The following is a 23,535-nucleotide window of genomic DNA, read 5'->3' on the forward strand; positions in this document are numbered from 1 at the left end:
AAAACAAATTGCACAGATATAGAAGAGACTTAGATTAATAGATTGCCTCAGAACAATACACATCTGAAAACCATAGTCTGTCACAAGAGCTTTATTGAATTCCCTTCATACTACAATCGACTTGGAAAACGAATATGAAAATTAATACACCGACATGAAAGATGTGGAAATAAACCCTGATTTACATAGTGCTGTGATTTTTCACATCATTTTCCTGAAGTTGTCCATGGCTTCTTTTACTTTTTCAAGTTCAGTTTGGCTCTGCCGTAGCTGTGGAGAAAAGGAAGTCATTATTTACATGTCTTAACACCCCGAGAAACCCTGCGAGTCAATTTCTTTTTCTCACCTTCTCAGCATCCTGCTCCTGCACCTTCACTGGCACCTTCTCCTTGTAGTCACTATTTTCCATCTTCTCTCTCAGCTTCTCCATCTGTTTCTCCAAATCACCTTTCTTTGTCACCAGCTTGGCCACTTCCTTCTCCACATCAATGATTCCCTGGAGGAGTTAAAGGTGAAGAGAAGATGAGGGCTACAGTTAGAAATAATGATCTTGTTGTTTCAGGTCACTAAAGGAGGTGAAACCGATGAAACGCTAAACTCAAATTCAAGAGGAGACCGAGTTTAAATAGTATTCTCAGCATGATTATCAACTAGGTGAGGTGCATTCGTGCTCTTAGACTATTCAGGTAGTCGTGTGACTTGTCAAAACAGAACCAATGAATTGATCTTTAAAGTGGAGATGAAATGAAAAATGCTTTTTTAACCCTTTTATGTACCTATAATACCAATATTGTGCACAATATATGCAAAACAAATTACAAAAAAATCAAGTTCTTTGTATTTTCTTATCAAAATCCAATCATCATTTTAGCGACAAGCGAGGTTGTGTGCGCTGTAGTTTCTAATCGCGCCACATTTTAAGCCCGCCCGCTTTTAAGCAGTCCAATCAAATACGAAGGATTTGATTTAAATCCATTTTGTAACTGTACACCGCTCACATATTCTGTTTCACTGGGGAATACTGACAGTACAGAAGCTAAAGATGCTCTAACATTTGTTTCACTGGGACTTTAAGAACAAATAGTATAAGGTAAACAACATCATGCATCAACACAAGGTTTCGTTTTAAGGAAGTTAAAACGAAACCAGACCTAATATATTTTACACGTCAGGTCTCGGGTAGAGTGATGGGAGGAACCAAATAAAATTGAGCAGATTGCCCGCCTCACCTTGAGCATAAGGTTGACAGTACATCTGTCAGAGGCGATGGCCACAGCACAGCCTCCTGGGACAGGCTCGTTGGCTGTCAGAGGGATGACGGCCTGAGAATAAGACAAGGTCTGAATCTGCAGACTGTACTTCTGCACCAGGGACACAGTCGCAGGGTCTGTGCACTGGAGGTAGCCTGGGGGGGAAATGGGCAAAATGAAGATTAGACATCATTAACAGATAACTTGGTGACAAGATATATTCAGGATTTAATACAAGCTACGGTTGAAACAATTAGTGTGAACAGAAACAGATCCTTGTTTATGCACAACCACAGGTCATTATGTAAAAGTAGCAACGCCACAATGTAAAAATACACCATTAGCAATAAAAGTCCTGCATTCAAATCATAATAAAGTAAATATACAGGTGAGAGAACAAAACGGAGATCATAGAGATTTTAACTTTAAAGTCTCAAAAGTAAAAGTACACATTATGCAGAAAAAATATAGCATTTATGTTATGTTACCAGTTGTTATTATAACTGATGCAATAATATGAAAGCAGCATTTAATGTTGCAGTATTTTTCCCAGCCCAACTTAATCAAAACCAGCCCAATCTGGCAACACTGATACTGAATATACATTTTTTTAAAGAAGATGAACTTGCATGCATATACAAAATATCACCATAATCAAGCATTCGGCATTTGTTTTTCTTTTAAACATAGTAAGTACAATCTTTTACTCAATATTATACTCAGAAAAGCAGTGAAGTAGAAGTATAAAGTAGCATTAAATAGAAATAATCATGTAAACTACTTGAGAAAATTTACATTTACAGTTTTTACCACTTATTATATTCATTAGGCAAGGTGTGAGCCTCCTGCAGTGGGAGAATTACACCCAGCTTGACAAATACTGGAATTTCCCTGCTAATCAAGATGATGAATAGTGATAGATTTATTTTAGAGTAGCTTTTATAATATAGTGTGTGTGTGTGTGTGTGTGTGTGTGTGTGTGTGTGTGTGTCATCTTACAGTCAGCTCTGGTCTTGGTCAGGTTGTAGTCGGCCCTCAGTGACCGGATCGTCTTGATCACGTTCATTATGAACTCCATGTCGCGGTCGACCTCCTCACTGTGCCAGCAGAACTACAAGTCACAGAAAAACACATTGCTCACAAAGACAGAAGGAGAGCATCACCAAAAAATGAACTTCAGCAACTATCATTTTAAAATAAGTGATGTTCACCCTCTCACAATATCTCAAACAACTTTATAAAAAGTTTTTTCTTCAGTTCTGACCTGTACAGTCTTGGCATGGGACGATATGAAGATTTCATGTCATAATCATCCTGGCCAAAATATTCATGATTCACGATATTATCCCGGTAATCATCAAAATATTCTTAAAACTCTTGAAAATGGCACTAAAACATACTGGAATCACTTTACCTTACATTTTCGTTAAGAAACAAATGTTTTTATTGCGTCACAGATAGGACACATCTTTTTTTTGTTGAACATCCTTTTTAGTGAAAAAACAAACATAATACTCTATTAATGTGAACTTTCATTGTGAGTCAGTATGCACGGGGCCACACGAGGTGCCAGTGTTCATCTCTGCTCATGTACGGATTTATTTATTTATTTATGTATTCATTGTCTCTGACACATGCTGATTGCTGCTGTCTGTGAGATTGTGTATGGTCTGGGTAGATTGTAAAACTGCCTTACTGGGATAAAGTTGTCTGAATCTGAATCAGGTCATCATAAATCATAAGGTCACCCTTCATAAATAAAGGATGAATAACAAAAAAAAACATTGCATGACACTGTTCTTTCTTACATGATAATTCCTGTCGTTTTTTTAAATCAGGCTCTATTTTTCACTTCTCTACGTTATAGAGAGCGAGACAACTTTTTCAAGTCAGGATATTCCCGATTATTCCGATAATGGAAATTCACCTCGATCAACTTATTGCGAGTGTTTTTTTACCACGATCTGTGAAAAAATCCTATATCGTCCCATCCCTAGTCCAGTCATTTGTACATCAGTGAGTTTTTAATAACCCAATATTACAAAGCTTTGCTGAATATTTGATTCTAATCGTTCAATCACGGTGATCTACGGTCTGTTATTTCTTTATAGTAGACCGTTGCTATGTATAACAGACCGTTGCTATGGGCGCCGTTCTGATAACAGACTCTGGCGGACCGTTTCTATGTCAAATTATTGATTTCTTAAATAAGTAGCCGTGTAATAAGCGGGATAATGTACAGCTTGAGGGTCATTGTTGTGAGATAAACCCCTTCAGGGCGATGCAAGATCGCCCTGAAGGGGTCTATTTCACTCATTCACCCTTCCCTTATCTCACCTCCTCTGTATCAGGGTAGGATGTGACGTGGATGCTGGGGGGATCGCTCTGAGGTCGTCGTCGTGGTAACCTCTGGTAGAGTTCCTCGCTGACGAAGGGCATTATGGGAGACAGAAGGCGCAGACCGACTTCTAAACAGGTGTAAAGGGTCTGTCTGCACACCAGCGCCTGTCTCTGGCTGGTGCTGTCTTCCTCTGCTTTACTGAACACCGGTTTCACGCTTTCCTGGAGAACAAAAAATAGAGGGAGGGGAACAGATTTGATACACAGTCTTCTGCAATAACATTAACTTTTTACACGCGCTCACATCAATTATTTAAGAGGAATGGACCGGGGCTGCTCGGGGGTCTCTTAGTTTCTTACCAGGTAGACATCACAGAGCTCGTACAGCCAGAAGTTGTAGACGGCGGTTGTGATGGTTGGGAAGTCGTAGCTCTTGAAGCCGGCATCACAGAGACCAACAGCTGCACTCAGTCTAGACAGAATCCACCTGTCTGATACACTCTCCTCTCCACACAACTGACGGGATTGAATGATGTGTAAAAGAGGAAGAAATTCAGTCCATGTGTACACGTTTATGAATACAAAGCAGGGCAGCATATGGGTAAACGAAACCCCCAGACAAATAACGGTAAGAAAAAAAACTGTTTTACTAAACATTTACTTGGTCAAAATAAGGAATGCATCATTGCATGAATACAAATAAGTAGGAAGCAGTGCTTGTTTATGTTCTCTGTGTCCTTCATGTTTTCCCCTGGTCTCACCTGGGCTTTCTCTGATGGTACAAAGTTGTCTCCCAGTGTCTTCATGGCGAACTTCACAGCGTTCCACAGTTTGTTGCAGAAGTGACGGTAACCCAGGATGCGGTTGACATCCAGGTTGATGTCCCTACCTGAGAGACGCACACAGCAATAAAGAAACATTTGCTTTTGTAACAGCTGACCTTCTACTGACTGATTGTTTTCCAGTGTTTTGATATATTTTATGTAGTCAAGGTTGAGATCCAGGCTGTCGGCCAATGGAGGCACAACAACGAGGGAGAAAGTAAGAAAAACAAAAAAGAACAACAGGTTCACCTTGGCTTGTGTAGGCACACAGGGCGAAGCGGAGAGCATCTGTGCCACACTCTGGGATGCCATTTGGGTAGTCTGACGTCTGGCCCTGCTTTGCCTTCTCCACCTCCACTGGATCCAAGTTGCTGTCATTCAGCAAGGCATGAAGACCCTAGAGGGTACGGGGGTGGGGAACAAGGAGGGATGTCACCACTGAAAAACTATTTTTGTCTTTTCATCTTGAGAATGAAAACCCCCTTTCAACGGCTTGATGTTTTAATAGGCAGGGAGGGACCTTTAAAGGGTGTTATTATTATTATTATTAAGGGTAAAGTGCAGTTCACTACAAGTCCTTCAGTGCCCTCTAGAGGACATGTCTGCTTCGTCTGACTGAGCAGTTTCCGCCCAGCAGCTGAAGAGATTGATGACCTCAATAAAAGCTTGTTGGAAGCAGAAAAGGGTGCTTAATAAATCTTACATAAGAATATGGGCCTCGGGGGAGCAATAAGCGTGTGGTGACCATGTAGAAGACGACCCAAATGGGAGAGGGGAAAGACTATGTGTATGCGCGTATCTGAACATGCATCAAAGCGTGATTAGGCTTCACCTCTAGGGAGATCCCTGTAATGACGTCCAGAGGGTCAATGACGTTGCCAAGAGATTTGCTCATCTTCCTCCCGTGGGCGTCCCTCACCACTGCATGCAGATAAACCTGGAAGAAAGCATCATCATTACGGAGTCATGTCCTGCTTATGACACTAATATCACACCCTCTTGTGTTATGTTACAGTCTTTGATCGCTCTCACCTCTTTGAAGGGCAGCTTGCCGGTCAGTTTGAGGCCCATCATCACCATACGAGCAACCCAGAAGAACAGGATGTCATGGCCCGTCTCCAGCAAGGTGCCGGGGTAGAACACATTCAGGTCCTGGGTCTAAAGGAAGACCGAACACACAGCAACATTAATGATGGAAATACATAAACAATGCTGTTTAAAAGTCCTATTTTATCCAGATGAGATGTACAGTGACATGGACGTTAACCCATTTTATATATAAAGTAAAAGTGTAGGGCTGCATTGATTATTTTCATTGTTGATTAATCTGTTGACTATTTTCTTGATTAATCGATTAGTTGTTTGGTCTATAAAATGTCAATCAGTGTTTCCCAAAGCCCAAGATGACGTCCTTAAATGTCTTGTTTTGTCCACAATTCAAAGATATTCAGTTTACTGTCATAGAGGAGTAAAGAAACCAGAAAATATTCACAATTAAGAAGCTGGAATCAGAGAAGTTTGACTTGTTTTTCTTTAAAAAAATACTCAAATCAATTATCAAAATAGTTGTAGATTAATTTAATAGTTGACAACTAATCGATTAATCGTTGCAGCTCTATAAAAGTGCACTCAGAATTTGGGTTACAGCATTTCCAGTTTATATGCTTTTCTTTATTACACATTTTGCAGTTTTAGAGCAGTGTCTCTACTGCAGAAGATATCCTCACTATCTACTGCAACAAAGTGGCATTTGTGTCAGTAGGAAGGTGGTTGACCTCCGTGTTTTACCTCATTAGGCCATCCGAAGATGGAGAAGGGGAAAATGCCAGACGAGAACCAGGTGTCCAGAACATCCTCATCTGAAACGCAGGAACAAGAGTTATCTAATCTGTATGAATATGGACTAGATTGAATTAGGTGAATCTGTGTGGTAGCAACACATGAGCTGATTAGATAACCTTTACAACAGTTGTGGTAATGAGACTGCTAAATTAAAAAGTGTTCAATCTCACCTTGTCTGAGGGTGATTTTGTCAGCAGACACGTTGAAGCGTTTTGCTGCCTTCTCTCTGGCCACCTCCTCTGATTTCCCACTGATCCAGTAATGACCGTCCATGTCCTGGAGGGGGAAAAAAAGAGTAGATAAACAAAAGAAACAAGCAAAGATATATAGAATAACAATGCAGATAGCTTTTATCTGTCATCTGAAAGCCTCCAGACCTTGACAACGGTGACAGACATCATCTTACCTCTCCTGGTTTCACGGAGGGATCGTTGACAGTGATGAAGTAAGCAGGAATACGATGACCCCACCACAGCTGCCGAGAGATACACCAGTCCCTGAGAGGGAGACGGATGGATGAAATCTGAAACAGGACTCACAACACACTTGATTGTGCAAAATTCTCTCTCTCTCTCTCTCTCTCTCTAGAGCAGTAACAATTAGTCAGTTAATCAATTAAATCATCGACAGAAAATTAATTAACAACTATTTTGATAATCAATTAATTACTTATATCATTTTTTGCACAAAACTGCAAAATACATTCTCTGTTTTCAGGTTCTCAATTGTGATTTTTCTTTGTCTTGTGTCTGTACGTTAAATATTTTTGGGCTTTGGACAGAAAGTCTGACAAAACAAACATTTTGAAGACGTCACCTTGGGTTCTGACAAATAACGCATTTTTCAATATATTCTACCATTTTATAGACTAAAATAATCAGCGAATAATCAAGAAAATAATATGCGGATTAATTGATAATGAAAAGTAACCATTAGTTGCAGCCTAATCTTGGAACCCATCCTCTATCAGTCTGTCAACAGATAATCAAAGGGCTATATTTCAGGGGTTCCGGTGTAGCCAGCGGATATCCGGGCCAAGACTTCCTCTACCGTGCGCTGCTCATTGTTTATGGTTTATGATGCGAGACTGGAGTTGGAGTCGAGAGACGACGTCTAGGACCGGATTGTTTCACAAGTAGCCAGTTTACAAGCTAATTCTAAACAAATAAAAAGCTAAATTATCGTCTGACGATAGCCGGCGGGTTCCCAGATGGCATTTCGGCCAATGAGTTCCGCCTCTTTTGCTCTCCACACGGACTGTTTACCTGCATTCAACCAAAGCCTGCTTGGACGTGATTGGTCAATACTACTCTACGATCCTACAAATGGAAACCAGAACGCTTCCGGTACCAAAATCTTGTCCCGTTGCCTACAGATTCTACATGTGAATGTAGCATCGGTCGATAGAGGTTAGTTGCAGCCCTTCTATTGTGAGATTCTTTAAAATGAGTAGTAGCATATTCCCTCCGTCAACATTCAATTTAAAACGCTTAACTGCCAAGACTTCAGTGTAAAATAAGTGCAGACACTGTATGTATCCAAATCAGAGTAGTCACTCTGATAACACCATTTACCATACATTAAATAGGCCATAAAAAATGCTCAGATCTTAAAACTGAAACTTTATTACACTCGTCATATACTCTACATAAAAGGTACATACATGAAATTTGACCTCTGCATTTAACACATCCTAAGCATTTTAGTAGCAGAGGGCTGGTGTGAAGCGCCCGGGGAGCAACTTGACAACTTCAGTGTCTCGCTCAAGGACACTTCGACATGCAGACAGGAGGAGCCAAGGATCGACCCGCCAGCCTACTGAGCTACAGCCGCGCCTCTCTATCTATTATGAAGTATTAATAATAAGTATAAAAGAATAAAGAGATAATTACCTGATGTTGTCCAGCCAGTTGTACCACGTCTTGAGGTGGTGATCGGGGATGATCTTGAGCCGCCCCTCTCTGACAGCGTCTGCGGCCTGCTTGCCCATATCTGCGCAGTTCACATACCACTGAGGCTTCAGCAGCGGCTCCACGATGTCCTTGGAACGACTGATAGGGCAGATTCACAACGGGGCTTAAAGGATGATCCTGAACAGGATGAAAAGATCTAAAACATGAATAACCTGTGTTATATTAATGCACAGATGGACCTCACTTTACCTGCAGACGGGGACAACCATAGGGTTGTCTTTGATCTCTTTAAACTGGCCCCTGTCCTTGAGAGCCTGCAGCACTGTCTTCCTGGCCTCAAAACGCTTCACGCCCTGGGGGGACAGACAGAATAGTTAAAAATGAAAAATTGAGACATGAAACTGCTTCACCAAGCAAACTGTGAAGAAGCCTGACTTTTAGTGTCACGGCGGCAATACACACACTGCAGGGGGAAGGACGATAATGAGACACTATACCAGGAAGGGAGGAGGCACGTTAATGAGCAGGCCATTCTCGTCCAAAATGTTGATGAAGGCCAGATTGTGTCTCTCTCCAACCTCGTAGTCATTATGGTCGTGAGCTGGGGTGATTTTGACAGCACCTGAACAGAAAATGGAGCAGAGGAACAGGAGAGGCAGAGAGAGGGAAAAAAAAAGAGAACAGCCATAATAAGGAAAGTGGCCAGGCTTAACGACTTGTTATAAATACTTCTTCTCAGCACACTGCAGACCCACAGGCTTCCTGTAACCATGCCTACCTGTTCCAAAGCTCATGTCCACAAAGTCATCGAAGACGACCGGCATCTTGCGCTCACAGAAGGGGTGCAGCACCATTTTCCCCTTCAGATGCTGATATCTGGGGTCGGCAGGGTGGACGGCTACAGCAGTGTCTCCCAACATGGTCTCAATACGAGTTGTCGCCACAATCACTTCGTCATCTAAGCAACAGAAGGAAATGTGAAGAAAGGCATTCCTGAGGTGGCACAATGCCTCCTTGTTCACAGTATCCTGCTCTCTAGGAGCTCACATACCTGATCCGTCCACCTTGTAAGCGAAAGAAACCAACACTCCGAACTCCACTTTCTCTTTGTACCCGGGTACAGGCAGCAGAGTCCTGCCAGTGAGCTCCTTCTTATCCACCTGCAAACCAAACAGAGGATTTAATCAGGAGAGCACAGCATGGCCCGCACTGGCAAAACAGTTTGGATCTGTCGCCATCACAACCTTTATAACATGGTTCATAAAGTAGGGATGGGTACTGTTTGACAAAACATGATTTGCTATGAATACCAATATTACACTTTTTTTAGTACCATCATTTTTTGAGTATTATCACATTTTTCTATGGAAAAAACATTTCTTCTCCTTTTTTAAAAAGGTATACTATGCAGGATTTCCCTAAAAAAATATTTATAGACTCGTATAAGACTCTCAGTCATCACTTATGAGCCACTAGAAATATGTGGCAGCGTCTGTATCTGCAGAGATCCTGTCTTCTGCCAGTGTTTTCTTATTTTGCCGTGTTCGGGACGTTTCTGGGCGTCAGCTTTGGACACTGGGTGTGTAGCGCCCTCGCATGTGAAAGCACACATCCAAGAGGGAGCTACGAAAATGGCGGACACAGTGACGATAAAAACGCAAATATAACGAGGCGATATGCCAGGCGGACAAAGCTCGTTCCAAAATGAAAGTGAATCTGGAGTGGGCTTTTACTTTCGCTGCCGTATGCGATGCTGCAGGTGATAAACTGGGCTGTGATCTGGCAACCGCAGCAAGGGGACGTACACTTCTGGTGTTGTTGAGCCGGCGGGGGAAGAGGGGCAAACTTTGAATGTCATTTTGACGGTAAGTGCCTGATAACAACTAGTTGTGAAGTAAATGCAATGGAATGGGGAGGGAGAACGTGATATCTAGTGGCTGAATGTTGTCAATGTTATGAATAGCACCTTTAAATCTGGAAATATCTGATCAAAGAATCTAAACCTATCACACAGTTTTCAGTACCCCTTGCTTTAGACACAGTTTTGTAAGTACTCTAAAAGTTTTGGTGTTTGATACCTAGCCCTGGTTATAAGTGGGATACGTATATAAATATATACACTTTCAGTCAAAGTTTTTTAACACACAATTTTAGTATTTTTGATTGAATCTCAACGAATGCACCGAGTTTAAAACCCTAAAATTAAAAAAATAATAAACACGTTCAGTGACTTTACTGGAAATGGCCTTTATCTTTATCACTCTAATAAGATGGATACTTGCCTCTATGTCAGAGATGGCAGAGTTCAGTGTGCAGGACCAGTTGACCAGCCGCTTGCTCCTGTAGATCACTCCCTCATCATGCATGCGGATAAAGGCCTCCTGGACTGCATAGGAAAGTTTCTGGAGAGATAAACGGGTTTAGACATGAGAATGAGGAATTCAGATTTTATTCTAATTAGTTCAGGGGATTTCAGAAAACTCACATCGTCCATAGTGAAGCAGGCTCTGTCCCAGTCCAGAGAGGAGCCCAGCTTCTTCAGCTGGTGGTAGATACGGTCTCCCTTCCTAAAAAGGCAAAGAGGCTAAGTTATTACGGTGTCTTTATCCCAGTATTTAACCCAGTTTAAATCTCTCACATCTCCTCCTTTCTACTACTTCCTTCACTCACTCGTTCTTCCATTTCCAGACTTCCTGGATGAAGTTTTCCCTGCCCAGATCGTGACGGCTCATACCCCTCTCTCTCATCAGCTTCTTTTCCACCACCACCTGGGTGGCGATACCAGCGTGATCACAGCCCGGGTTCCACAAGGTGGTCTCACCTCGCATCCTGTGCCTGGACGGACAGAGGAAAAGGACACTTATTCAAACACACGATCCAGATCACAACAAGTGTGAATTAAATAGACAGACAGAAATCCCATGATGCAACAAAAGTTTCATTGAAAATATGGCTTTGAATTTCAGGCTGCTGAACAGTCCAATTGTAGTTACCATCTGGTCAGAGAATCCTGAATGGCGTTGGTGAGGGCGTGACCCAGGTGAAGCGATCCAGTCACATTAGGTGGAGGGATACACATCATGAAGGTGCCACGAGGGTTCGGGTCGCTAATACTCTTCCTCTGCACAATATAGTGACGGAGACATACATGTTATTGCAGACTGAAATGATAAAAAATTAAAGATATGACATTTTGTGTTGTGTGAATACAGCGTGAGGAGGAGGACTTCCTTACCCCATACTCAGGCTTGAAGAATCCCTGCTTCTCCCACCATGGATACCAGGCAGCCTCCACATACTGAGGACTGTAGGAGTCAGGGAGCGGGCTAATGACATCTGACACCAGAAGAGAAAGAGTTGATATATGGACCTGAAGCTAATCATGATAAAATATCATAAAACTATTCATATTACCGAGAGTATACAAAGATGTCACTTGCGTGATCTTGTGATATTGTGAGAATTGCTCGTATGATGATGTCATGAGCACTCCTTCTGTTACATGAGAGAAAACACTCTGACCCACACTGATCAATCACCTTTTTTCTCCCCAGGGGCAGTGGGGGCACTGTATGTGATCACTCCCAACTCCTTCTTTTCTGGTTTGGCCTTTTTCTAAAAGAGAAAAAAGCAGAGCTGATGTCAAGTGATTTTTAACCTATGCAAAAAAAGTTATGTTGTTCATATAGACCATATTTATGATTTTCAAAATTGCACTTATGTATACGTTCTATTTGTAGAAGTTAAATATCCCTACCTCTGTCGGTGGCAGAGTCTTTTTCTTCGCCTCCATGTCCTTCTTCTGATTGAACTTTTCCAGCTTTTCTCTCTTCTTAGCTTCCTTCTTCAGCTGGGCTTCTGTCTTTGGCGGGCCTGAGGAAGGAAACGTGAAGGAAATCAGATTACTGTTTACAAAAAAAAAAGAAATATTCATGAACTGTGACACAGGACTTCCTGACCATTAGCTGTGGCATCGGCAGAGTCAACAGCAGGACTGCCATTAGCATTAGCAGGGGCAGGAGCAGGAGCAGGAACAGGAGCAGGAGCATTTGTCTTTGGTGTAACTGGCACCATCTTCTCACAGAGAGTGATCTTCCCCAACACCTTCAGGAACTGTGGCTGATTTATGCAGGTTGTGAACCACCTCGTAACATTGGTCAAGACTTTCCTGTCTGATGGCTCCAACACCTAAAACAAAGAAGAAAACAAATATAATCAGACTAATGGTTGACAAACTTGGCTGAGATTTCTCAGTACTAAATTGTTCAGACTACAGAAACATGCTGAGAGACATGTGCTGCACCGCATACGTACATATTTGAAAGGGAGAAGAACAGCTGTAACTACGGCCATATCAGCCAGGGTGATGTTCTCCCCCACCAAGAAGGTTCTCGGTTCCAGTGCCTGATCGAGAACCTTTAGAACACGCATCATCTCCGCACGGGAACTCTGCTGGAGCTGAGAAAGCACAAGTCATTTGAGAATAAAACCTAACAAAAATAAATCACACACATGTCGAAGTAAGCATTTGGATACTCGTCTCACCTTCTTATCCATTCCCATCACCCCCATCAGTGGGAAGACCACAGCACAAGACACTGGGGTGAGTTCATTGTCTGCAAAGCTGAGCCACTGCCACACCTGGCTCTGCTGCTTTGAATCTACACCAGCCCTCTTCCCCTGATTAGCCAGGTACCAGGCCACAGCACTAGCCCCGCTCAGAACGGAGTCACCTCCCCCAGCGCCCAGCACCAGGTTCGGTCTGGAGCGGGCATTCAGGGACGCAGGAGGGTCCTCTGTGACGGTCCGAGGGTGGGAGGACGGACAAAACTCTGCAGCAATGAGAGCCAGGAGACTCCTGAAGTCATCAGGGTGAGGGGACACGTAGAGAGTGGCCATCTCTGCAGAGACACAGACAATAAAGGGGACATATTATGGTCATTTTCAGGTTCATTCTTGTATTTTGGGTTTTTACTAGAACATGTTTATATGCTTTAATGTCCAAAAACATTATTTTTCTAACACTGTCTGTCTGAATATACCGGTATTCTATGGTATTATATGCGAGAAAAATATGGTGCACCTTTGCAAAGGTAGTTCTCAAGCTGTGGACGATATATTAACAAATGAGCCTGCATGTAACATAGGAAGTGGTTTCAGAAAACGGGTTTAGTGAAAAGTTATTTAAGCCTCTCTGGGTTTGCAGTTCCAGAAAGAGAGTTAACTTTCACTTTCTGTGAACCTAACATGCTCGCTGGCAGGTTTTCTCTAACAAACCATGAGTTTCTCTCTGTCTCCAACCCTTTTACAGAGCCAGACACGCTGTTTTATTTCCTCATTCATTCAGTCCCTATTAAAGTCAAAGGTTTACTGTATGCCAGAATCTAAATCCTGGTTGGCTATCAGTTTGTTGCTCAGGGCTATCTAAAGTTATCACTTTTACGTGCCGTCAATGATTTCATTGAACTGCATTTTTTGCCCTCACATTCAAATATTACACTGCATCACATCACCCTCAGCTCAGAATAAAACCTCTGCTTGTCCTTCTTTATATAACACTGTGACTCTGCACACAAGACAGCTATCAGTTTGTTAGAGGAGTTCCAATAAAATCTCTAATTGCCATTTCAGTGACTGTTTTTAAATTTACCTCATTTGTTGAAGTAGCTGAAATGAAGCCACTGAATGCTGTTGAGCAAAGATCCAAATAGATGTCTACAATTTAAAATCTACTGTTTTAACTTTGTGCAAATCACCAAACACATTCTTACAGGATCAGATTGTGAGCTTACAATCATGTCTCTATGTCTTTGATCTAAATGTTTTGAGAGTAGAGTGTGTGTACATGGGAAGTGAGTGGTGAAGCAATAAAAAGAGAGCGGCGGCGACGTGAGCGAGTAACGTGATCGACTCCGGTCCAAGCAGGAAAAGTCAACAGTGTTTGGTTTGTCCATTCTGGGTTACTGTTGAGACATGGCTGTGCAACATGGCAGACTCCGTAGAGAGGGGACCCGCTCCTTGTGTATATATGTATTTGATTTTTGCACAATTTAAGACTACAGAACATAGCAACCAAAAAAAAAAGAAGAATAATAAACAGTGCAGGAAGAGGCTAAAAACCCACAGGGCTTATCTGAAGCATCCACCTAGAGACAAGATTAATATAAAGAAATAATATGACTACATAATAGTGATAACAAACAACTAGAACAAGATATATATAATAACAACAATAACAATACAGTAAATATATCAAAAAAGACAAGTGTGTGTGTGTGTGTGTGTGTGTGTGTGTGTGTGTGTGTGTGTGTGTGTGTGTGTGTGTGTGTGTGTGTGTGTGTGTGTGTGTTGCGTGGAAGTGTATGGTTAGTGTTTGTGAGGAGGATATTGATTTAAATATCTATAAAGACTTCTGGGCAATCGTAACCAAACAACACTTGTGAGTGGAAAAAAACAAAAAACATAAAAACAGATACAGATACTGGGTATCTTATTTCACAGTTTGTGGGTTGGTGCTGCAAATGTATGTGCACAAGCACTGAACAAAATGTTTTGTTTTTTTCATGATATGTCCTCTTTATGAACTGGTTTTGATTTCTGCAAGTAACAGGCTCAGAGTTTGTTAAACCTGCTTTGAACTGCTTGTTGAATCACATGTTTTCTGATCTAGACAGCCCAAAAAACACTGACTGGGTATCTTATTTCACAGTTTGTGGGTTGGTGCTGCAAATGTATGTGCACAAGCACTGACAAAACGTCCCCTTTATGAACAGGTTTTGATTTCTGCAAGTAAGCCAGCCAAAACAGTTATGCCTGTCAAGCTATCAAATAAATCTCTAGCTGCCTGACTGGTGGAGTGGGTGTGTTTGGCAGTCTTACCAGGTAAACTGCATCTAGGGATAAACTGGTTTAAACTTTCAGTATTAAAAAAACAGTTTTTAGCATCTTATACTATCTATATCTATTTATATATATCTTGTCCTAATTGTTTGTTATCACTATTATGTAGTCATATTATTTCTTTATATTAATCTCATCTCTAGGTGAAGGCTTCAGATAAGCCCAGTGGGTTTTTTTTGCCTCCTCCTGCACTGTATATTATTCATTTATTTTTTTGTTATGTTGTATAGTCTTAAATTGTGCAAAACAAATGAACAAAATAAAGAAATACAAGAGGATACAGTTACATCATAGTTTCATCATTGTCAGACAATGGCTGTTAGCTGGTTAGCTTTCTGTTTCTCTTTCTGCAGAGCTCATCTCTGCCACCTGTCAAAGGCTGAAAAGTCCTACCAAACAGGCTAGTTAGCTTTAGCTAATCAGACAAACTAAAGTGTAGTTTCTGTGAGAGCATGTTGACATTAACTCGTGTTTACCTTCGTATCTGTTATTCAAAACTCCTTTTTAAAGTTAGTGTTTAATAAAACTGTTGGTTTGTTATTGGAAAACGTCTGTAAGAAGTTGTTCATACCTTTGAATGAACCAGAAAGAGACGTCAGCTTAAGTTAGCAGCAGCAACAGCAGAGCCACATGAGTCCTCTCCGCCTCTCTGTGATGTCTGATGCAACGCGACCACAGGCAGCGAGGAGTTCCGGGTTTGATCCGCTGCTTCCGGCACAAACCGGAAGTCAATCAAAAAATATTTATTTTTAATAATTATAAAACAATGCTATATATAAAACAACCAGTGGTGAAAAAGTATACAAATAACTTTAAAAAAAATAAGCAAAAGTGTTAACGTCATAATGTAAAAAATAACAGTTAAAGGTCCCATATTGTAAAAAGTGAGATTTTCATGTCTTTTATATTATAAAGCAGGTTTAAGTCCTATATAAATACTGTGAAAGTATCAAAACACTTAATCCACAGAGAAATACACACAGCCCCGTATTCAGAAACTGTGCGTTTGAAACAAGCCGTTAGGATTTCTGTACATTTGTGATGTATGTGATGAATATTTAGACAGTTTTAAACGTAAACATTCTAAATGTGTCCTAGTTTATTTCCGGTTGCAGTGTATAAGATAAGATAAGATAAGATGAACCTTTATTAATCCCCGGAGGGAAATTCAGGTGTCAAAGCAGCAACATCAGCAAACAGAGTGAAACACAGGAGAGGTAAAGGTATACAAAAATTATAAAAACAATAATAGAGATATAAAGATACAGAGTGAATGGGTGAACATAGTGTGTACAGTCTGTCAATAAATAAATGTAGTATGTACAATAAATAAATGTAATATGTACATATGTGCAGTCTATGTGTATGTGAATGACATCAGCTGACGGGAAGTACACATGGACCCAAGCTGTTTCCTAGCGACGCAATTCTGTTGCCATTCCGTTGAAATGTACTAAAACGGAACATTTCTGATAGAGGGTGAATACAGGCATATTCAGACAGACAGTATGAGGAAAATAAAGTATTTTTTGAACATTAAAGCATGTAAACATGCTTTAATGTAAACATGCTTTAATGTTCCCAAAAGAAACCCAAAATACAAACATGAACCTGATGATGAGCATGATATGTCCCCTTTAAATAATCCAAAGTAAAATAACTCAATATGCAGAATTGTTCCTTTCAGAGTGGTACATTATAATACATATTATACTAACTATTTTTACTATCGTATTAATATATAAACAGCATTTTAGTATCATGGCTCGTTGAGATGGAGCCAAACTAGTCTAACTACTACGAGGAAAAAAATTTGCAGTGGAATTTACTTAGAAAAACCTAGGTAACAATTTCCACACAGAATTTCTAGTAGATTTTACAGATGATATTTCAAGTAAACTCTACTTAGAGTTATGAAGTGTTTCTATTAAAGGTACTCAAGTAACCTTCACTAGCAATTTTCTGTATTTGTTACTACATTTTACTAACTATTACATAGTCATTTTTACTTAGACTACCTTTGCACCGAATTACAAAACTCATCTAAAAATGTTTGGCTTTTCTGTTTTTCTTTACTTGCTTTTCTTTACTTTCATTGGTGAAATATTTAAGTAATATTTACATAATATTTCATCTACCTTTAACATACTGTTGTACTCTATGTTTTTTTGCATGTAAAATCTTGAATTGTAAAGTAATGTGAAGTAAAAAAAAGTACAATATTTCACCCTGAAAAGTATTGGAGAAGAAGCTTAAAGCATCAGAAAATGGAAATACCTAAATGAAGTCGGAGTACCTAAAAAAATAACTTCAGTGCAGTACTTAAATAAATTAATATTATTAGCAATACTAGTGTGTAAATAAAAGTAGAATTCCTGCATTAAAAGTCTAACAATTGTAAGAGTATCAAAAGTAAAATTACCCACTATGCAGAATGGACTCTTTGAGAGTTACGTTATTATATCATTATATATTATCTTTATTACATTATTGGATTATTAGTATTGATGCTTTAAAATGCAATGCTGTGCTGGTGGAGATAGATTATTATTTATTTATTTTATTAGTCACTTATTTTGACCGCCTTTTATATAGCTGCTTGGTAGTTTAAACCATAACAATGTATAGTTCATAAACTTCTCATAATGTCTGCATCTGCAAAATTTTAATCTGCTCTTACTCTGTCAGTTAATACTGTGGAGTATAAAGTATAATATTTCCCCTGAAATGTAGTGGAGGATGAATAGAAAGTAGAATCAAATGGAACTATAGTAAAGTACCTCTAAATTTTACTTAAGTATATGTGTATTCATATTTTATATTTGGAAGGTTTTGGTTTCATAAACATGAATGAATATTGTGTGTTACCATGAGCGTTGACAGAAAACAAACAACCTTACAAATGCTGTTCTGTCTTGTTTCGATGGGGGAAACATTTCCATAACACAAGCATATACAAAGACAAAAACAGTATGATATGCCGGCATTCTCTTTTATTAAAATGTACATATAAGCAAACATTTATCATAACAGTTATCATACAAGAATTGTTTTTAATAATTACATCCAAAAGCCTTGTGCGCAGTGTTTTTTCAATCACAGTTGGGTCACTTATCCCAGCAGCAGATTATTTGGACAGCCAGCCACAGTAAAGTGTACGACCTACAGTGTAAGAAGTTTTTGTAATTCACTAAATTTCAAAAACATATGGCTATCTTCATCTAAGGCATATCAAATGACATCAAACTGAACTAGTCCCCCCTTTTTGACACTCTTACGTGCTAAAGAAATTTACAAACCAAAACTGGAGAAAACATTTGAAAAAGTTTGTTACCGATGGCATCAAGTGGACTTTCCCTCGACTTTTCACTCTGACTCGTCCCCAAAAGCCCCTCTCACTGCCCCAATGACCATATCCCCCATCCCCATTATTAAACCCCCTCCCATCCTAAACACATTAACCACCCCATTTACACTCCTCCATGTCAGCCTTCCCAACCCTCCACCTACAGCTTTCGCCTGACCCCCCATCTCTGACGCCACTGTTCCTACGTAACCTTCGCTCTGTTCCCACAGCCGCCCTCCGAAGAACTTGGTCACCCACCATGCATTATCCAGCGCATCGCCACATATCCCCACTGTGTCTCCAGCTAGAGTCCCCATGCCAGTGACCCCAGTGTGGCAGCTGTCCCACAGGGCCCCCGCCATGGAGGAGGAGCAGTAGTAGGCGCTGGAGCAGCAGTTTTCCCCAATACCCAGTAGCGTGTCTCCAGCTGAGCCCATCCAAGACAAGCAGTCAGAGGTCAGGAGGTGGAGCAGGGAGAATGTTTCACCTGGCAGGGCAGACAGAACCCCAAGGTCTTCCCGAAGAACGTATGTCACCTGAGTCAAAGGACAACATTTTTTTTTTTTTTGAGTGAATAATGAAATGACAGATTGACCTGAGGGCGTAATGAGCCAACACCTGCTGCTGGCTGCACCTCATTCCAGTGTCTGGGAGGAGCACACTGGAATGAGGAGATCTGTTAAACGACGCTGGAACTGAACATGTTAAAACACAAACTGACTACAGTTAGTATTTTTTTTGTTATCTAAAAAAAGACAACTGAACAAAGTACTGATAAGTAATATTTTTCCTGCTATGTCCTATTGTTGTTGCATTTTGGTTTTGATTGTCTTTTTTGTTGCCTTTTACAAACTTGTTAAACTTTTTTCTTATTTTCAAACATATAGTAATAAATGATCACCCTAATTATCCAGTATTTTGTATTTGCTAAAGTACATCAAGTAGTCCGTCTGTAATTGGTCAAATTAAAGAGGCACTCCCAATTTTACACATGAAGTTCACTTTACTTGTCATGAGGGGTCTACTAAGCCTGTGAAACAGTTGTATAATGTTTTCTGTTGCGCTGGATGAGCTGTCTAAACTGTGGCAAAATAACCCTGATGATGTCATCAGGCTTGGCCTTACAGTCTACAAATGTGTAGCAGATAGCCTGTGTTAAAAACTAGGGTGTGGCAGGCTCTACGCCGATGCATTATGGGAAGTGTAGGATGCATTGATTTCGATCATTCCCTTGTGATCCTTATGGGAGTGTATTACTAAATTGCTGAGAGTACCCCTGTAATTTAAATAAAATAAAACTATTTCTAAACGGTTCAGTAACTCACCTGTCCAGGTAACTGTGTGACTGTGGAGAACACAGGCCGCAGCGGAGCTTTAAGGATGGACATGGTGGTGGAGAGGACGTAGACCAGAGTGCTGCTGCCATTTGTGTCTGTCTCTTGTTCGTCCACAGTTTCATAATCAGCTGAGGAGTCGGAAGACTCTGATCCGACAGATCTTGAATGTATCACATCAAGCAGATCCTCTCGTTCAGTGGTACCGGAACCAACTTCCTCAGTGGCACCAGAACTGACCTCCTCAGCAGCACTGGAACCGACCTCCTCAGCAACATCGGAACCGACCGCCTCAGTGGTACCGGAACTGACGTCCTCAGTGGCATCAGAACTGACGTCCTCAGCGGCACCGGAACTGACCTCCTCAGCGACACCGGAACCGACTTTCTCAGCAACATCGGAACTGACCTTCTCAGCAACATCGGAACCGACCTCCTCAGCAACATCGGAACTGACCTCCTCAGCAACATCGGAACCGACCTCCTCAGCAACATCGGAACCGACCACCTCAGTGGCACCAGAACTGACATCCTCAGCGGCACCAGAACTGACGTCCTCAGCGGCACCGGAACCGACCTTCTCAGTGGCACCGGAACCAACTTCCTCAGTGGCACCAGAACTGACCTCCTCAGCGACACCGGAACCGACCTTCTCATTGGCACCGGAACCAACTTCCTCAGTGGCACCAGAACTGACCTCCTCAGCGACACCGGAACCGACCTTCTCAGTGGCACCGGAACCAACCTCCTCTGTGGCACCGGAACCATCTGCATCCCGCTTTTCTATGTTTCCAGGGAGCCCCTCACTGTGAAGACCCACTCTGACTCCAACAGCCACCCCATCTGCTCCTCCACAGCCCTCTGAGAACAGCTCTGATACTCCTACAATCTCCTCCAGCTCCTTCACGCTCACTTGCCTCTCCCCTTGCCCTGTCTCTCTGATTAACCCCATACTGAAGCCACTCTTCCCCTCTGGGACAGCGCAGCACACTGCAGACCACAGCGGCTTCGTCTGACACTCCTCGTCTCCATCCTCAGACGCCCTGAGACCTCCTACCCCGGTCAGGATGTAGAGATCACCCCCTAAAGTGCTGCACTGGGGAGTGATGCTTGACTGGACCAGTGTTGTGACTGTTGAGTCCCAGTGTTGGAGCGGGGAGTCTGTGGGCGAGACAGGATGAGATGGATCCCCGCCTCCTCTGAGAAGGGCTGGTACTGCTACTTTAATGTCTTCATTTGTCTGGAAGAAAATATAATCAAGTTAGAGTTCATTAGGATCTACTCCTGTACACTGGTTACAACCTACTCTATTACCTTACAGATAGTATTTTCAAATATGAATCATTGGGTTTTATTTAATTTAATTAAGTTCTTATTAAATGTAGTGTTAAATGAGTCTATGTAACATTTGAAAAATAGGACATGAAACATGTATTGTTCCTGTTTTATTGTCATTGTATGCCAGCAGTCTCTGCTAATTGTGTGAGGAGTTGAAAGGTTAAAGTTTGACAAAGGTCACTTCTTAAAACAAAAATCCAGCTTTTACAAATGTGCTCATGTTTTTACTTCCTGTATATAAAATTTTCAAATGCAGGGACTTGCAGTAAATGACTGTTTACAACATTGCGTGCAATGGTGGATGAAGTATTCATATCTTTTACATGTGTTAAAAGAAAAAAGTACCAATGCAACAACCAAAAAACAATATATTCCATTACAAGTAAAAGTCATGCATTCAAAATCACACTGAAGTAAAAAAACAAAAATATTATCCACAAAAAAAAAGTACTGTATACTTAAAGTAAAAGAACTTGTTTTGCAGTTTAGCCCTGTGAATAAACTACATACTGCAAGAGCGACAGAAGTCACTGGTTAAATCTGAGGGGTTATTAAATGATTAATGGAGTAGAACAGAAGGAAAAACAAAGTTTTGTTCCACAAATGTTTAACCATTTTACTTTTTAATAATTTTTGCTTTTTATGAAATATCTCTTTGGATGTCAAAGACATCATCGGCACCAACTTCAAGAGGTCACAATCCGAAAAGGTTAGGAGACACTGGTTTAATTTTTAACAATGCATTTTATTTTATTAGCTTATCATATTTTGTTTGTAAAATCTTATTCTGAAAAGTAACTATTTCTTAGATAAACCTTGTGGAGTAAAAAGTACAATATTTACCTCTAAAATGTAGTTGAGTAGAAGAATAAAGTAACAGAAAGTACCTCAAAACTGTACTTAAGTACAGTACTTGAGTAAATGTAATTAGTTACTTTCTTGAGTTTTTAGAAAAGCGCTATATAAATAAAATGTATTATTATTATTATTATTACTTTCCACAAGTGATTTGCCGCTTACATGCTGGAACACCAGTCTTTGATTTTGTACTGTACTATTTTTTATAAATTCCACCCTTCAAAAACTGGTAGTACTGCTTTAAACAGCGTGGTAGATGTGTACTTACCAGAAGCTCTTCCCCCTCCTTCTCTGTCCATCCGTTGCTGAGATGGAAGGCAGAGTAGACGGCCGTGTCACAGGGCGGTTTGGACACAGTGGCGAATGCCCGTCCCCCGGGCAGGCTGTGGCAGAGTGAGCGCAGCTCTGCAGAGGCTCCCTGAGGAGGCGTCTGTCTGTAGAAGCACTGGCTGCAGTCTGGCTCGGAGTTGCCCATAAAGAAACAGGCCTGGGCCGAGCACAGCCAGACAGCCGCAACAGCTGCACTGACAGCAGCAGGACGCAGCATGGTGGTGGTGAGCTCAGCAAATCCCCCCCTCTCTCTCTCAAACACACACTCACGCAGAGGAAGAGGGAGAGGCTTATAAATTATCCAGTGGTTTCCGTATATGGGAAAGATAAGGTGGCCAAGCTTGGCTGCTGATGGCTTGTTGTTGTTCTCTCACTCGCTGCTTGCTCTCTCCTCCAGTTTGTCTCCAACCATGTCTGTCTTCTTCTATCAGCTGTACTGAGTGAATTTGTGTTGCAGGCACAATCTTGCTTACTCCTTCATTTCCCTTTCCCTGACAACCTCGCCCCCTCTGTCAGTTCCACCCTCTTTGACTCTCCCTTTGGCTGTACCACCACTTCACCCCTCCCTCCTAAATGCTCTATGGTTACACCTTTAACTCCCATTGCTGCTAGGTACACAAGCCAAGCACACACCCATCCTAAACTGTCAATTACCTGCAAGTCTGCATTCCAAAACAATGGTCGTCATACAAGTTTAGTCCCTTGAATGACACACTCTTGTTGGGCATTATTCTTGGTTAAGCACGTTCCTGCAAGTGCTGATTCTGTATCAAACAGCTGCTTTGAAATACTTCCATATCAAGCAGGGCTTCGCACTTGAAAGTCCAGGTAAAATGTGAGCAACTGAGGTCTAAATATAACAATGACCGTTCATGAAATCCTCATTAAAGCTTAATCCTGACAGTGTCAACGTCGCGGGTCATTGTCTCACCCAGAGTGCAGCGATTTCTTGAACTCTTCTAGACAAAACACACTCCCTGTCATGCCTTGTAGATTGCGGCTCGCTTTCCTTGATATTAGAAACATGCCTGTTGAGGCACGACGTTGGCACTGACTGTTCTTAACAAAATCCCGATGTGGCAAAACCAGCAATTTGCATGTAATCTGATAACCCTGTGCAAACCTGTGTACTAGTGAACAAAACAAATATCTAACTCTGACATCTAGAAGAGGTGGAGTCCAGCCAGGCTGCCTTAAAGTTTCTTAAGAGTTATGCCAAAATAGCCAAATGTACCCCTGGGCTTCTGTCAAGAGGAGCTGA

At 41.2% G+C, this 23,535-nt stretch overlaps 2 protein-coding genes across 3 annotated transcripts; both read right to left on the minus strand.

Moving 5' to 3' along the window:
* Positions 1 to 75: 75 nt before the first annotated feature.
* Positions 76 to 15,781, minus strand: vars1 (valyl-tRNA synthetase 1). Of its 2 annotated transcripts, XM_074653225.1 has the most exons (29): positions 15,641 to 15,781; positions 12,715 to 13,070; positions 12,484 to 12,627; positions 12,129 to 12,357; positions 11,927 to 12,042; positions 11,709 to 11,784; positions 11,405 to 11,505; positions 11,163 to 11,290; positions 10,840 to 11,004; positions 10,655 to 10,736; positions 10,452 to 10,571; positions 9,221 to 9,329; positions 8,948 to 9,127; positions 8,667 to 8,791; positions 8,419 to 8,522; positions 8,149 to 8,307; positions 6,663 to 6,753; positions 6,427 to 6,532; positions 6,203 to 6,273; positions 5,447 to 5,572; positions 5,247 to 5,351; positions 4,664 to 4,811; positions 4,352 to 4,479; positions 3,951 to 4,106; positions 3,588 to 3,812; positions 2,250 to 2,361; positions 1,230 to 1,405; positions 347 to 496; positions 76 to 270 (listed from the first exon to the last, which is right to left on the minus strand). In XM_074653225.1, exons 2-29 carry the CDS (start codon positions 13,066 to 13,068, stop codon positions 202 to 204), a joined length of 3,855 nt encoding a protein of 1,284 aa, XP_074509326.1. In that variant the 5' UTR covers positions 13,069 to 13,070; positions 15,641 to 15,781; the 3' UTR covers positions 76 to 201. The 2 variants fall into 2 exon arrangements, with proteins under 2 accessions (XP_074509326.1, XP_074509327.1); XM_074653226.1 differs by lacking the exons at positions 11,927 to 12,042; positions 12,129 to 12,357; positions 12,484 to 12,627; positions 12,715 to 13,070; positions 15,641 to 15,781 and having other exon boundaries at positions 11,405 to 11,507; positions 11,710 to 11,726.
* A 2,269-nt stretch (positions 15,782 to 18,050) lies between these two features.
* Positions 18,051 to 22,764, minus strand: LOC141778782 (uncharacterized). Its single transcript, XM_074653232.1, has 3 exons — positions 22,213 to 22,764; positions 19,741 to 20,988; positions 18,051 to 18,951 (listed from the first exon to the last, which is right to left on the minus strand). Exons 1-3 carry the CDS (start codon positions 22,489 to 22,491, stop codon positions 18,436 to 18,438), a joined length of 2,043 nt encoding a protein of 680 aa, XP_074509333.1. The 5' UTR covers positions 22,492 to 22,764; the 3' UTR covers positions 18,051 to 18,435.
* Positions 22,765 to 23,535: the final 771 nt, after the last annotated feature.

Source organism: Sebastes fasciatus, chromosome 12 (assembly GCF_043250625.1).
Source record: "Sebastes fasciatus isolate fSebFas1 chromosome 12, fSebFas1.pri, whole genome shotgun sequence".
NCBI lineage: Eukaryota > Metazoa > Chordata > Actinopteri > Perciformes > Sebastidae > Sebastes > Sebastes fasciatus.